We start from the raw sequence: 17,134 nt of genomic DNA, 5'->3' as shown, positions 1-17,134 counted from the left end.
ACTACATCTGATCCCAGGATAAGGCTTTTCTTTCCAGGACATCAACAACCTTAAGATGCACTTTCAAGGACTCTACTACTCATGTTATCAATATTATTTGTTTATAATTTGTTTTCCTTTTTGCATTAGTTGTCAGTCTTTGTTGTGTGTAGTTTTTCATAAATCCTATCATATTTCATTATTTTCCAGTAAACAGCCTGCAAGAAAATGAATCTTGAGGTAGTACAGGTTTTTGATAACAAAATGACTTTGAATTTTGATGCGAATACCATTTTGCAACAACTTTTTCACCCAGAGATGTCCTCCTTCTTTAAAGAACAAGGTTTACCTTTCTCAACCATTGATGCTACCCTCACCTGCACCTCCTCTATTTTCTAGATATCCCCCTCCTGGCACTTAAAATATGCAAGTGGCCAAATGCTACATCTGCCCACTCACCTCCTCCATTCAGGACCCCCAAACACTTCACCTGAGAATCTGTTGGGATTGTCTACTCTATCTGGTGTTCCCGATGCGGCCTCTTTTATATTGGTGAGACCCAACATAGATTAGGAGACCACTTTGTCAATCATCTCCACTCCATCCACAAATACAGCAGAATTTCCCAGTGGCCTACCATTTTAATTCTCATCCTCATTGCTGTTCCAATGCTTCAGTCCATGGCCTTCCCTTTTGCCACAGTGAGGCCACTCTCAAGTTAGAGGTGCAACACGTCATAGTCCACGTACATAGCATCCAACCTGATGGCATAAATATTGATTCCTCCAACTTCTGGTAATTCTATTGCCTTACCCTTCTTCCTTACTCAGTTCCCCACTCTGGCCTCGTATCTCTTCTCACCCTCCCTCGTGCTCCCCCACCTTCCCCTTCTGCCATGGTTCACTCTATCAGATTCATTCTTATCCAGACCTTTGCCTTTTCCACCCATCACCTCACAGATTCTTATTTCTTCCCACATCACCCCACCCCACCCCATCTTCACCTATCAACTTCTACCTTGTCCTCCTTCCCCTTCCCTAACCTTCTTACTCTGGCACCTTCCCCCTTCCTCTCCAATCCTGATGAAAGGTCTTGGCCCAAATGTCGAATGTATATTCATTTCCAGAGATGCCACCTGACCTGCAGAGTTCTTCCAGCATTGTGTGTATATTATGTGGGACTTACTCATCCTGCCCAACTGCAGTAGCAAGTAGAGAGCATGGCTTGATGGAAGGGGTCCTGATGCAGATGCTGCTTTCTTGTGGCAGTGTTCCTTGCAAATATGCTCAATACAGGGGAGGGCTTTGTCTGTGATCTAGCCACCACTTTTTATGGACTTTTTTTTAATTTATGGGCATTGATGTTTCCATAGTAGACCATAATGCAACCAGTCAGGATACTTTCCATTGTGCATCTACAAAAGTTTGTCAAAGTTTTAGGTGACATGTTGAATCTATACAAACTTCTAAGCAAGGATGCTGTATAGCCTTCTTTGCAACATGGAACAAATATTGCCAGGTAACTTGTCAGCTCAAGCCTGAATATCTTCCAGGTTTGTGATATCTTTCTATCATATCAAATTATATTTTACTATCTTAGGCATAGAAAGTACTTTCAAGGAAGTGTGTACTTAACTCTTTTTTTCACCATGTACTGATTGACAATTGATCAAACTCTGAGGCCACAAGTCCTTTGTTGGAAGTATTTTAAGTTAGGGTGAGAGTTGAAGAAGATGTGAAAAAATAAAGTTGCTTTCATTCACAAAAAGATTTATCCATGAATGTAATTTAGTCTGCCTAGTCTGACTACAGAACTTAACAGTAGAGTAGGAACTTTGCAAGATGATGATGGCAAAACTATCTGTGATGAATGCTGATAACACGCTAATTGGGTGGGGTACATGGCCTTATAAGGAACTAAATAGACATGGAAAGGAAATCACTGAGGGGGAGATCTGTAGACAAACCTGGACAGTTTTGCAAAGGAACTACAGGCAGGTCTGATCTACCCTTAGAGATGTGCAGCTCCAGATGAGCTTCTTCCAGGTTTAATGTATGAGCTAAATATGATGGAATATATGGCCCAATTAGTTATAAACTGCAAAAAATCTAAAACAATACAAGGTAGTTTATCACAAACAAGAGAAAGCAACACACACAAAATGCTGGAGGAACTCAACAGGCCAGGCAGTATCAATGGAAAAGAATATAGTCAACATTTCAGGCCAAGACCCTTCAGCAGGACTGGTGAAAAAAAGATGAGGAGTCAGATTTAGAAGGTGGGCAAGGTAGCTTTATTATAGTTTTGTTTTTTTTCTTATCACAATCATGTATCACACAATTCTTTATTTAATCTAGCGAGATATCTTGAGTAATGTTAGTTTTAGCATTTTAAGAGTAGTTATTTACTCTTAAAAAGTGTAAACTTTTAAAAAGAGTTCTCAGATATATTGGTCAACGGGAATCGATTAACTTTACCCCACACAGACTGATGCTGGGTTGAACACAAAGGACAGACACCAGAGAGGACTAACACAGTAACTGCAAATAGGACGAGTTCTGCCTTTATAACTAATACAAGGTCACATAAAGAAGAATATTAAATGTAGCTCAAATAGTTAACACTGCCAAGAAACCAAAATCAGAATCAGAATCCAGTTTATTACCAATGACAAATGTTGTGACTTTGTTATTTCGTGGCAGCTGTGTAGTCCAAGATATTAAAAAAAGTACAATAAATTGACATTATTTTAAAATATAATTACTAGGATCACAACTACCTATCACTGCGGCAAGGTGATACACAGATGAAGAATAAAGCTCTGCAGCCAATGTGTAAAACTGAATAAAACCTATGCTGGGTTCCTGGATACTGGCATGAACTCCAGTACCCATCCCTTTCTATTCCCAATTTCGTATAGATTTCTTCTTCGATGAGTAGCTTGTGGCCACTACATGTTAAATCAAAAGCAATGAATAGCAAAGATACTTAATGCATCTAAAACAAACTATATGTTTCATTGCGGTTAAGCAAGAAATCTGACATCTACCTGGATAAAAGGTAACAATGGAGAATGTTTGGGAGAAGGAACTGAGCTGACCACCAAACTTGCCCTGGATCCTTTTCTTATTCCAGAAGGGTGAACTTGAAGACCAAGAGTGAGACCAAGGCCACTGAATAAATAAAGTGTAAAGTGATGCACTTAGGGAAGATAAAACAGGTAGGAACTGAATGGCAGGGCACTGGGGTGTCTTGTTGAACATAAATCTAGGGGTACAAGTGGTGGCACAATTAGCTAGAGTGGTGAAGATAGCACAGGACATGGCTGCCTTTATCAGCCAAGGCATTGAGTATAAGAGTTGGAACGTCATATCACAATTGTACAAGATGTTGGTGAAACTGCAGTTGGAGGGTTGTATGCAGGTCTGGTCACCGTGTAACAGAGAATGTGCAGAAAAGATTCACCGGAATGTTGCCTGGACTTCGGACCTTGATGGTATGAGGAGAGATTGGATCAGCTGAGTCTGTTTTCCCTCCAGTGAAGGAGGTCGAGAGGTGACCTTATAGAGGCTAATAAAATCATGAAGGGCATAGATAGGTTAGTCAGTCATAGTTTGTTTCCCGGGTAGCGAGTCTACAACCATGTGGGACCTGCTTGGGCAGACACCTCAGTCAGTAAGGACAAGTTGGGCTGGTAGGCCTGTTCTTGTACTATACAATTCTGATTATGTCTCCACCTGCACTCAGTATTATTTTTATTTGCATAGTCTGTCTTCTTTTTGCACATTGGTGTTTGTCAGTATGTTTATACACAGCTTTTCATTAAATTCTATTGTATTTCTTTATTTCCTATAAATGCCTGCATGAAAATGAATCTCAAAGTAGTATACAGTAACATATACATACTTTGAAAATAAATTTAATTTGAACTTTGAACATGAGGGTGGTGCTTGGCAAAGCCACCTCATAAGCATTTGGAGCATCACCAAAGAGACATCTCGGTCAGTTTTCACATAAACCAGACACGCAAATTGTACAACAGTTGAAAGAAAAAAATGCAGTTGCTATAAACACTCATCCGGTCACACAGCTTCCGTGGAAGAGTCACTGAGTTCATGCTTTAAGTCAAAATCCCTTCATCCCATTCTTTAAACTAAAATGCTAACTCTGCAACTCTTTCCACAAATGCTGCTTGAACTGCTGTATGCAGCATTTTCTATTATTTTTGAACATACAGGTAGCACAATCTGATACTGTTGAAAGTGTGAAAGAAATAACAAAAAAAGTCAGAAACAGAAAAAGAGGGCGAACTGTAACACTGAAGATAAAATAATTACAAACTACCATGTAAACATCTTCGAAAAAAAAGTACCCAAATCCTAATAAGTATAAAATACTAAATCAGAGATGACGTTTGAAATTCATTCCTGTTTTTTAAATAAATTCAATAACAAAATGAGCAGATTTTAAATGATATTTGCCCAGGTGTTCAAGTGAATGCTCCTTTTGTTGACTTATTTCCTCTCAGTCTTCAGCTGGGTTGCTGAGGGTGCAAACAGATTTTCCTGTAAAACAGGATTAACACCACCACCAACAAAGTGTCAGTACATCATGCTTCCTTGTGTTCAGAAAGGGAGAACATGATGTACTGATGTCACATCAATTACAAAGGGGGGAAATTGATTGAAAGACAGGAAAGACAAAAACATATTTAAAACCAAAATCTAACAAAAACTGTCTTAAGGAATGTTAAATTGTTCTTTTGGGGGGGGGGGGGTTGATTTGCACTGGAGGAACACAAAATAATTTATTCAATAGAACTTGCAACTTTCTATGGTGAAATTAGTTCAGTTTAGATGAAAATGCAATTTCTTAAAACACACCAAATTTCATTAACCTGAAGCTGAAGGATGTACTGTAAATCATTCACCAAATTGTTTTGCTTCATGGATTACTGAGTCAGTTCTTCCTTTCAGCAAGTTGTTCACACCTGACCTTAAGCAAGACTCACATATGAACTATTAAAGACCTTTCTAGGATTTTGCTACTAGAAACAAAATACAACTTTTTTTTTGTACAATAAAGCATTACAAATATGGGTGTCATTTTATTTATAAGTACTAGTATACCTACCGCTGGTTAACAAAAGGAGTTGACAACTCTGCAATCAGACGAAAGTTCGCAAAATAAGGCAGCATTCCTTCATCCTAAAACAGCAAGTTAAAAATTCAAAGTTTATCTATGATTAAGCAATTAGATTGTTCAAAGCATCTCTGGCTGGAAAACTAAAATTGTTTTTCCAAGAATTATATCCAATAAATAATTAAAAATCACCATGCTTTGGGAGCAAAAACAGAATGTAATGTTAATTTATGTTGCAAGTAGAACAATAAATACATTACATTGTTGGAATACTTCAATGAACTGTAAACCAGAACAAAGGGAAAAGCAGTTAAATATAAATCTAATCTGCTTTAACACAGCCCCAAATCTAATCACTGAAAAACAAAGCCTTGTATGTAATTTTGTTACAGAAGTAAATTCTACTTCTTGTTTAATTTACTTGTATGCTCTGACCAGCCACTCTTACACAGTATATTGACTCATGTTCTTATAATAACCTGTCAATGTATAATTCCAGTGTTATTCGTGGAAAGCGGAATTCCAATTTTCTCCCCGATGTATTTTTCACCAAAAACCTTTATAAACTTTATACAACCTTTGTAAATACAGAAAAAATTACACATAAACAGAAAGCTACTTCATTTGGTGGAAGATGATAATATAATTTCATCCATACCAGAGGATTAACTTTTATATAATAGTGTGGAAATGGAAAAAAAAGAGATGAATTTAATACTTAGTATGAACAGAGGGACACAACAGCTGAAATGTACAAACCTTTTGACGAAAATATTAAGCATTATTTTGTAAATGCATTAAACAAATAAAATATTTGATCTAATTGGAAACTTACATAAAGTGAATCAACAGCAAACAAATTACAGCAAAAATTGACCTGTACGCTTACTGGGAACTGCAGCATGAGATATGAAGACAAAAGCTGGTGAACAGCCAGTAACTTACATTGTAAAGTACATTTCACTGCAGCATGAGATATGAAGACAAAAGCTGGTGAACAGCCAGTAACTTACATTGTAAAGTACATTTCACAATGTGATCTCAAACCTTTAACAAGAATTAACTGCGGTACGAATAACTCACTATATCATAGACAATTTCTACTGCCTTCAATGAGATCCCTTCACCAGACATTTTCCACTTCCCTCCCCTTTCAGCATTCCAAAGGCACCATTCTCTTTGCAACTCCCTAGTCCATTTTTCCCTTTACAGCAATCACACCCTTTGTCCAGGCGCTTTTCCAGATCACCGCAGGAAGTAAAGGCCTGTTATCCTTTCATATCAAAGAACCGAAATTGTGTTTCACTTGCACTTCTTCCAGTCTCTAGCACTGGATTTGTGGTCTACAATACGGTCTCTACAATGAAGCAACTAAATGCAGATTGGTGACCAGCCAATTTGCAGAGCACCTGCATTCAATCCAGAGGACCAAACTTCTTCATCTCATGAGCATCTATCTGTGGTCTAATTACCACTGTTATACAAACCCCTATGTAAGTTGGGGCAACATAATATTGAATTCAATAATATTAACACTTAGTTTACTTTCTCAATAATAGAACTAGTTAAATCTTTTGTATGTAACATAGTCTCAATATTTCTCTCTCTATGAGCACATCCTGTCTGCTGGACATTTCCCACCATTCTGCATTTTGAAGCTTATATATTCTTTTGTCTGTGTTCAATCTCTCCAATTGGTCTCCTCTGCCTTAAAAAGAACTAGATTACTTCATCTATAGCATCTCTATAAAAACCCTGACCTTACTCTATCAGACACATAGTTTATCAATCCCTCCCCATCAAATCAAGCTCACCTGTTTTCTCTAAAGGGCCTTTGACCAGAAACATTAATTGATTCTCTTTCCACAGATGCTGCCTGACCTGCTGAATATTTCCAGCATTATTTGTTTTTATTTCAGATTTCCAGGAAATACATGTCTGTTTTAATTTTCATGCTCATGTCCATTTTGTGCAGCAAGGTTAAGGTTTCACCAGTCTCATTGGAAAATATTTTTCCTATCCTTTAAGGCTTTCAGGATCATCAATGCATGGCCAAGCTGGTGATACTGCAGACAGTTACCCCCATGTCAGTTCCACGAGTAAAAAATGTTCCACACAATGATATTCATCATGCTGAAAGTTAAAGTATGAAACAAGTATGATTTAATTCCTTATTCTTTCAGGCAAAATAAATGCTCAAACATAGGAGGTTACTAATAGAGACAAAAATGACACATATCTTCAGCAAAACAATAGAAACATCTGTTTTAAATAGTTCAAAATGTGCAATATAATGACATCAATCTGATTCCCCATCTATATTGATAAGACCCATCTCCACCTTAGGACTAATCTCCTCAACTTCTGTATGACCAGCATCTTAGGGTGCTCCTCATCTGACATCCAGTCCTGAGTGAGCAGAAATGTATCCTAATTGAACATGCAAGGTAACAGAGAATTGAAAAAAAAAGGTAATTGAGAAAAACTGCATTGTTTGGTGACAGATTCCATCACCCTCCATTCAGCACCATCATGCTAAGTTTTCTTTTGCAGCTCTGGTGTTCTATTTGCCCCAAGCAAACTTTTACTTCCAAACCCCCTATCACCAAGAGATTCCATCTGTCACATTACCTATCTCTGCCCCAATGTCAGCTACTGAGATTCTCAAACATGCTCCTGTTTCTATTCATTCTGTGTAACTATCTTAAAAATTGAATTAACTTTTTTAAAAAAAACATGCTCCTGTTGCCTATTGACTCAAATACTTGAATGTCCTCTCAGCTGTTCTACTTAGACACCAGTTTACCTGAAACTCTGCTGCAATCTTGCACTAATTCACATCTGCCCAACTCTTCTCTAGCTCCTTTTAAAATTCTCTGATATCATGATTCTCCCTGATTCTCTCACCTACACTCAGCAGAAATTAAAGCAGAGCAGCCAGAGGAAGCCCGCACGGTCACAGGGAGAATGTGCAATGCCGCAGAGATCACACTCAAGGTCAGGATTGATCCTGGGTCTCTGATATGATGAAGTAGTAGCTCTACTAGCTACCTTACTCTGTCATCCTGTTAATATAGGATTATCTTAAATGGGTGTTTGATGGTCAGTGTTACATTGATGGGTTAAGGGCCCCGTCCCCTTATCCTTCTCTGTGACTCAATATTTTTTGTTCCTATCCTTTCTGACCTCCTTTAGCCATAAAAGCCTTTGAAAACTCCACATTTCTTAAATTTTACCACCTTGTTCTTCTAACATCTTCATATTTTTCCTATTACTGCATATTTCTTGAAATAATTGTCATATTATTTTTTGTATTCTTTTTCAATGTTTTCTTTTAATATGCACAGTTTGTCTTCCTTTGCACAATGGTTGCTTTTCAGTTTTTGTGTAGCTTTCCATAAATTCTAATTCATTTAATTTTCTGTAAATGCCTGCAAAAAAAATCTCAAGATAGCATACTTATAAGTACTACTATAAAAAATTTGACTTTGAATTTGACTGAGTGACAAACACTCAGTAATTCAGGAATAGCTTCTTCCCCTCTGCCTTCCAATTTCTGAATGGACAATGAGCCCATGAACACTGCTTTTTAAAAAATATATAAACTCTGTTTTGCACTATTTTAATCTAACTATTTAATATACAAATATACTTACTGTTAATGATTTACTTATTTTTCTCCTTCTATATTATCATGTATTGCATTGTTCTGCTGCTGCTAAGGTAGCAAATTCCATGACACGTCAGTGATAATAAACCCGATTCTGACTAATGGGGTATCTGGATGATACTCCATTAGTCAAGGGGGAAACAGCAGGTTAAGGAGAACACACTTATTCCTAAATACTTAAGAACAGTATAACTGCAGTATTTGGTTAAGTGTCAAATATTTTACCATTCCATTCTTTTTACAAACCTTCAAGTTCACTTCCCCCTCCAACCCTCTAAGTAGTGACTTCCTCCTCTACACTGTGCCTCCTATCCCCAAGCCATATCTGGTTCTTAACAACCGCCTGTACTTGAACAAAAGGGAATTGATTTGCTGTGGTCTTCACCTTTTCTCCATCACCCACAATGCCAGAGCACAGTGCCAACCTTGTGATCACCACTATTAACAACAGAATCAGATTTAACGACAAATCTTTAATTTTGTTTCATTATAGCCTGTGCCACACTAAATAAGCATGCAGTTCATGTGCAGCTACACAGATGAACTGTGTGGAGCTCTTAGCTTTATGTTAAGAAGGACTGACACATGAATAAAAACCCCATCCATCTGAATGAATCACTAACCTGGGGGAAAAGGCAGGGGTTGACCTCTTACTTGTTTAACTTTAATGCTTTGAATTATATGTTAGTATTCTATCATTTAACTTTTATTTCTAATATTTAAATCATTGAGTAATTTTCAAATGCCTTTGATAAGTTTGCTATCTGCTTGGAGCCTGACTATAGGGAACTCAGCATGATAAGTCAACACTCCTATGTCCATCATTTCAAAAGAGTGGATAGTTTCATACTGCAGTTACATACTACAGATGATGATGTGTCACAATAGCTGAAGGCAAACCTGTTGAGCCTGATTCTGGCAGTTATATCTTTAAAGCTTGGAAAGTAATTCTTATTTTTAAAGTAAAAATCATATTGATCCTTTGTTGAACCTCAGTCCAAGGTTCCAGTTTGAAGATATCCGTTCAAACTATACCTTCATGCTTCTGAAGCTAAAGGAGGATTACCCGAAATATTATTATCTGCTACACAGCCTCTAGCCAATGAAATCACAGATGCCTTTCATCAGGGAGCCTGGGGCAGGATTTCAGTTTTCAATGGCAAATATTGAATGTCCCAGATCATTTGAATAAAACCAGAGGACAGATTTAAGGTAAGAGGCAGACCATCTGAAATCTTGAAGACAAAACTGTGGTGGCAGAACAAGTCACAACACTTAATTAGAACCCAGGCAAATATTTGAATTTCCAACATATGGAACAAGAATTTAACTACAATAAATGGAACGAGTATAACTAGATGCTTGACAGTCAGAGCGATGATTCCAGGACCTTGTGTAGTGGCACAGAACAGGTTTCAGTTCACATTCAGTTTTATCTTAGTCATATTGTAACAGAGAGGGTGAAGGCAACAGTAGAGGATTAAATTATGAGAAGCAAGTTTTTGACACCCACGAGCTAGAAATTGTGCAGGGGGATGACTTGAAACAAAACTATGACAAAATGAGTAAGATGCACACTTATGCAATTTGCAGTAGCTGACACACATTTTTTGATTCCTGCCACTCCTTACAACCTAGCAAATATAAAATAAACATAATTGTTTACAACAAATGCACTTTTACACCTGTGAGGAAAAGTAGTAATCTTACAGATACCTATTATGTATAATTAAAAGTTTACTTACTGTGTTGTAGATGAAAGTACTCATAAATAAAATCAAAGAAAAAGATTCACAACCAAGGTTGAAGCATTGTATACTAGTACCATTATATTCTGGCAAGTCCATATTATTATTAGACAATATAATTGTTCTATAAACAGCAACAGCATCTAAATGCAGGCAAGATACAGAAGCTCACCAGGTCAATTGACTTCATCATTTTGTAATTTTGCATTTTCAGTTTCGGAAGGAAAGTCAGAACAAAGTTAGACATATTAGAAGGAAAGTATTAGAGATATCAGCTAGCAGAAAAGCAATACACTCATGCACCTAGAGTCAAAGTTGAGAAAGTTATGTGCACACTACATATTGAAACAGACAATAAAAGGAAAACAGAAGCCTTTGCTGGTAACCTAGAATCAATGACAGTACAGGTGAACACAAACTACAAAAAGTAGTGGATATGGCCCAGTCCATCATGGGTAAAGCCCTCAACACCACTGAGCACATCTACACCGAGCGCCGTCGCAGGAAAGCACCATCCATTATCGGGAAACCCCTAACATGCTCTCCTCTTGCTGCTGCCATCAGGAAGGTGGGACAGGAGCCTCAGGACTCACACCACCAGGTTCAGGAAGTTATTACCCCTCAACCATCAGGCTCTTGGAGCAAAGGAGCTAACTTCACTTGTCCCATAACTGAACTGTTCCCACAACCCATGAACTATCTCTTGTTCTCAAAATTTATTGCTTGTCTATTTATTTATTTTTATTATTTCTTTCTTAATATATTTGTACAATTTGTTGTTTTTTGTACACTAGTTGTCCGCCATGTTGGTGAGGTCTTTCAATAATTTTATCATGGCTATTAGATAAATTTTTTGTATGCCTGCAAGAAAATTATTCACAGGGTTGTTTATGGTGACACACATGTACTTCGATAATATATTTACTTTGGACTTTAAAGATTCACTTATGTCTACATTTGCCTCTACCCATTCACATTAGCAATACATAGGAAGGGGAGCATGCTTTCAAGATTTTACAGAAAAGCATTTACCAATCTCCATTGTATTCCCATCAGATCATTTAGAACATACTAAGTGGTGTCATTTTAGTCAAAAAACAAACACAAGTAATTTTGTGCAAATTGGCCATTCCTCTAGTAGAATCATTAATAACTTATAAAATAAAAAAAATAAAAAGCAAAATTGTAGGGATTTCTTATCCAAGTAGCATGTGCTCAAAAAGGATTAGTTTAAAACTCAAGTTGTTGCTCCTCCATGTTGATTACATAAAGCAACACACTTATTAAGAAAGACTATTTTCAGTTCATTTAGGATGTTTAGCACTCAGTGTTGCTTTACAAACTACTATTAGAAATATTTTAAATAAATACAAATATATACTTTGCATATTGTTTCAAATGTTTTGTTTGTTGAGTCTACTAACAGCAGGAAAATCATCTGTAAGAGCACTTTTGAATACCAGTACATGTAGTTAAAATATGCTGCATCACAAGTCAAATTGAACAGTGGATAATTTTCTTTATTAGCAACAAGAAAGATTTTTTCTTTAAAAAAAAAGCAAAGTTGGCCACAATCATATCATGACGTTAAAGGTACAAAATACTGATTCATGTCAGCAGGTCTAATTGCAGTATACCTGTCAGCAAACTGCACTGCTGCTGCCAACAAGAACTGTGGAATCATATTTATCTTTTTATTTGTTGCAGAAATCCTTTCAGCATCTGTGCAACCACATTTTTCCACAGTTATGGGTTCATAATTTAAAAAGCAGATGCCTAAGATGCAATGGATTTGCAAGCACCAACAGCAACAGGCTTTAAAAAGTAGCAGTATTTAGAACTTTCAATTAGACAACAATAATGACAAAATTAGGACAGCAATTTATTGATGAGTTTTTATTCATACTATAATGTGGTAGTGAGGTATTACTAGTTTGCTAGTGTGGGGTCCATTCAAGGCAGTACTTTGGTTATGCATAAATAATAAAGCAGTGTATGTGTGCATCAAAAATGTCAGCTTTGAAAAATTTAATGTTTTTAAAATTTATTTATTTAGGAGAGACAGTGCTGAACAGGCCCTTAACAACCCACCTATTTAACTAATCAGAGGACAATTTATAATGATCAATTAACAGTACACCTTTGAACTGTGGGAGGGAACTGGAGGATGCCCACACCCTTATGGGGAGAGTGTACCAACTCCATTAAAGAGGCTGCTGAATTGAACTCCGAACTATTGAACACTGTGAGCAGTACTGATGCACTAACTGCGATGCTACTGTGGCCCCCTTCAATCTATCTTCTGTGCTAATATTCTCATTTAAAGGAGTTAAACCATTGGGACAAAAAATCTCAAAAACAAGACCCTCTTTGACTTATTAGGTATCTCCATCAGTGTGGGACTGTGCCAAGTAAACACAGTATTAGCATTCAAGGCTCCAGTTGAGAGGATAAAATGACACTGGAAATGCAGTCCTTGGAAAAATGCAGATGGATCCCTACTGAATAACGCTTTGGATTATGGCTTAAAAAAATACACCTAGCCCTGGCCTACTCATGGAATTACATCCTGACATGAGACAAATTTCAAGGAATAGCACAACAAAAACAAAAGTATGACAACACACGGATAACAGTGGGAATTGTGTTTTATTAAAGATAATAGTACAAGCAAAGTTAAATACTCAGAAGCAGGAAGAGAAGTGTACGAGCAAGAACTGTTACAATAGTTAAAGATGGAAGAAGAATGTCTCAATCACAAATACTGCATGCAAAAATACAGTAGAGAAATCATCTAACCCAGTGACACAAATCCCCTAAACCTTTGGACCATGAGTGAACAGCCAGAGGCAGGCCTGAAGCCAAAGTGACTTCGCCCATTTCTAATATGGCATGACATTTTAAAATATGAACCTGCCATTCCTCAGCTATTTAAAACATTTCTGTAGAACTACTTAAACTTCAGCATACCAAGCTTTAACATCAGTGAAGTTGGGCAGTTTTAAGGCAATATGAGAACTTCTGTATAATCAGACTGTCCTAATTTCTGATCTTTGCTGAGAGGAAAGGAAAGAGTTAAAAGGCTGATGGCTCCTTTATCACTGTGCTAAGGAAGGTTTGCAGCTTTTAAGAGCTACGCTCCAATACAAGGGCAGGCATTTCCCCTTAACCTCTGGAATTCTGCTCTTTCATCTATGCCTGGAACAAAACTATCAAATGCAACTTTTGAAACTGAACTTTATTGGCATGTATTTGTCAAGTTGGCACACCATGTAACAAAACTGCTGGTTTTGTCATTGGTTCAGTTTTACTCTCTCCGTGTCTAATTTGCTGACATGTCCCACGAGTCCGGTTATTAGCAACACTTAACACAGACAAAGTATGCTTATCCATTACCTGCAAACATTAACTGATTTTTATCTGGCCATATCCTATCAGAGATACTTGCTTTATCCTATTCACCACATCTCCACTTTCTCTGCAACTTAGAACCTTTGTCCCCCACTATTATCTCCTTCCCCCCCCCCACCCACAAACGCTGGTTGGCCTGCTGAATTCCTCCCGCAAATTATGTGTTGCTCCAGATTTTAGCAATTGCAGCCTCGTGTGTCTTCATTGTATTTAACAGTTACGCACAAATCATTTAATTGTCTGTGAAATGAAGGTTGTCTGAACTACCTTGCTCTTACTGTACACAAATCATAATAGCGTAAAGCAAGGGTTCCCAAACTGGGGTCCACAGACCCCTTGCTTGATGGTTTTGGTCCACGGCATAAAAAAGGTTGGGAACCCCTGGTGCAAATTATGCTCACTTGTTAATGTTATGATGTAATTTTAGAAGCCTAATAGAGACTCAGAGAATTGTCACACTATATGTAATTTAGTGTTGAACATTAAGTTATTATTTCATTTATTATTTATTTCAATTACTTATTTTCTTAGTATTATCCTATAAATTTACCTGCTAACAACGTCCACTTGGCTAAAGGACAAGCCTAATGCTGTTTCCTCTTGGTCCATTTTTGCCTACAGTTACTGCTATTGTCTAATACAGCACTCACCAGTACATAATAGCAGGCATACAGCCCTGTCAAATGGTGGATTATAAAGTAAACGTCTCCAATTGCTTTCCAATACCACAAAATAAGGAGGAGATCTAGAAAAAAGCAACACAGAACATAGGATTAGAAACAGGTGCAAGGTGGGAGTTTGTTCAGTTACTCACATTTAGCTACAAGTGGTACCTGAACCATAAATGTAACCTTCATTTGAAAAGCACACTTGAAATCTGTTTCTAGTGAAGCCACCTATTACCTTCTAGCTTCTCTTCATTCCCCTCCCCCCACCATTTTATTCTGGTGTCTTTCCCCTTTCTTTCCAGCCCTGATGAAGTGTCTCAGCCTGAAAAGTTGACTGTGTACTAATTTTCATAGATGCTGCGTGACCTGCTGAGTTCCTCCTGCAGTTAGGAAAGTACAGAGAATGTTTCATCGCACAGGACCTTCAGTAAAAGAAACCTAAGGGTTCACTGGTTCTGGCTTTTTAAACCTGGACAAACCAGAAAATCCATTCACAAAACAGTAATTAATTAGGGTTTGAAACTATTCAAAATAACCCTAGCTACTTATTTGGAGATTTCTATTGCAAAAAGAATTTTTGGAATGTAGCAAAGTTCTCTTCCAAAGTTGCATAAACATCTATTCAAAAATTGATCAAAAAATAAAGCACAAATATGGATATATTTAATCAAAACAGAATCATCAACTATAAAAAGACCAATTTTCTGAAACATGTGTTCTTAGGAAGAAAACAGAAGATAGACACTGAAAATGTCCAGCAGATCCCATAAGTCTGAAATAGGAGAGGCCAATTCATATCCTAGGATGCAATGGTCAGTCTTTCTCCCAAGACAAGGAAGTCTAAAACTTAAGAGGCTTAGATTTGAGATGAGAAAGATTTAAAAGGGGCTTAACAAATTTTACCAAAGAGAAGTGATGGGTATGCAGAATGAGAAAATAGTAGAGGCAGGTACAATTACATTTAAAATACATTTAGACTATTAGATCAGGGGTTCCCAACCGGGGTCCATGGGCCCCTCGGTTAATGGTAAGGGTCCATGGCATAAAAAAGGTTGGGAACCCCTGAATTAGAGGAATATGGTCTAAACGCAAGTACGTGAAACTAACTCAGATTGGCAACTTGGTCGGCATTCATGAGTTGGGTGAAGGGCCTGTTCTGCTATTGTACAACCCTTGAGACTCTAGGTCCTTTGTTAGACACCAAGACTGAAATGTGATTGTGTTCTTCCCTCCCTTCACCTCTACAAGCATGATGGATCAGTGCAAATTTAAAGTGACATTTGTACATTCTTAGATTAGTCTCGAAGTAGCAGCCCCACCCAAACAAAATTCTAGTTTGTTTCTCAGGATACATTCCTAAAAGGCTTTCTGTCTCCACTGGGCCTTTATTTATGTACACAGAAAGATGACTTACTGAGAGGTAAGACTCAGTAACATTCATTCCTGGCTCAATACTGAGCCCACATTACCCAATTACACCCGTGTGACCAATTAACCTGTACGTCCTCGGAAAGTGAGAGAAACTTTCACAGGCAAAACATACAAACTACATATAGATAGCAACAGAATTGAACTTGTATCTTTGGTGCTGTAATATCGTTACACTAACCGCTACTCTACAATGCTGCCTGTGATGAAACTAGCATTCCCACATCGAACAATTTCAACATATATGTATATTTGCTTCATATCTGTGCTAGAAGATATTTCTCAGCTTGTTCTTAAGTTTTAGTCTACTTAACATGAATTTGAAAGAGTGACCAGCATATAGGAAGAAGATTAAAAAACTGACTGAGTGGTGCCATAACAGCCTCTCACTCAGTATCAGTGAAACCGAGGAACTTCAGGGCGAAGAAACCGGAGGTTCACGAGCCAGTTCTCACCAGAGAATCAGAGGTGGAGAGGGTCAGCAACTTTAAATTCATCAATGTTATCGCTTCAGAGGATCTGTTCTGGGCCCAGCAAACAAGTGCAATTACAAAGAAAGCACATCAGTGCCTCTACTTTTCTCAAAGCTTGTGAAGAATCAGTATGCTATTTAATATTTTGACAAACCTCTATAGATGTGCGGTGGAAGTATATTGACTGGCTGCATCACAGTGGGGTATGGAAACATCAATTCCCTTTGAATGGAAAATCCCACAAAGAGTAGTGGATAGGGCCCCAGTCCATCACAGGTAAAGCCTTCCTCCCTACTATTGAGCACATCTACAGGGAGCGCTGTTGCAGGAAAACGGCATCCATCATCAGCAATCCCCACCACCCAGGTCATACTCTCTTCTCGCTGCTGCCACCAGAAAGGTGGTACAAGAACTATAGGACACACACCACCAGGTTCAAGAACAGTTATTACCCCTCAACCATCAGACACTTGAACCGGTGGGGAAAACTTCATTCAACTTCACTTGTCCATTCATTGAACTGTTCCCACAAACTATGGATCACTTTCAAGGACTCTTCATCTCACGTTCATGATATTTACTGTCGATTTATGTATTATTTTTGTTTTGTTCTCT

General features: G+C 37.7%; 1 protein-coding gene across 4 annotated transcripts in view; it reads right to left on the bottom strand.

Moving 5' to 3' along the window:
* The window catches only part of tlcd4a (TLC domain containing 4a), a 41,792-nt gene that overhangs the window by 7,442 nt on the left and 17,216 nt on the right, over positions 1 to 17,134 (bottom strand). For all 4 annotated transcript variants that reach the window (XM_059983948.1, XM_059983949.1, XM_059983950.1 and 1 more), the window contains exons 6-7: positions 14,601 to 14,695; positions 5,113 to 5,186 (exon numbers count right to left, since the gene is read on the bottom strand). In XM_059983948.1, the coding sequence (XP_059839931.1) occupies positions 5,113 to 5,186; positions 14,601 to 14,695 (169 nt within the window). The remainder of the gene's footprint in view (positions 1 to 5,112; positions 5,187 to 14,600; positions 14,696 to 17,134) is intronic.

Source organism: Hypanus sabinus, chromosome 11 (assembly GCF_030144855.1).
Source record: "Hypanus sabinus isolate sHypSab1 chromosome 11, sHypSab1.hap1, whole genome shotgun sequence".
Lineage (NCBI taxonomy): Eukaryota > Metazoa > Chordata > Chondrichthyes > Myliobatiformes > Dasyatidae > Hypanus > Hypanus sabinus.
The sequence above is the reverse complement of the archived record's forward strand: the minus strand, read 5'-3'. Positions and strand labels throughout refer to the sequence as shown.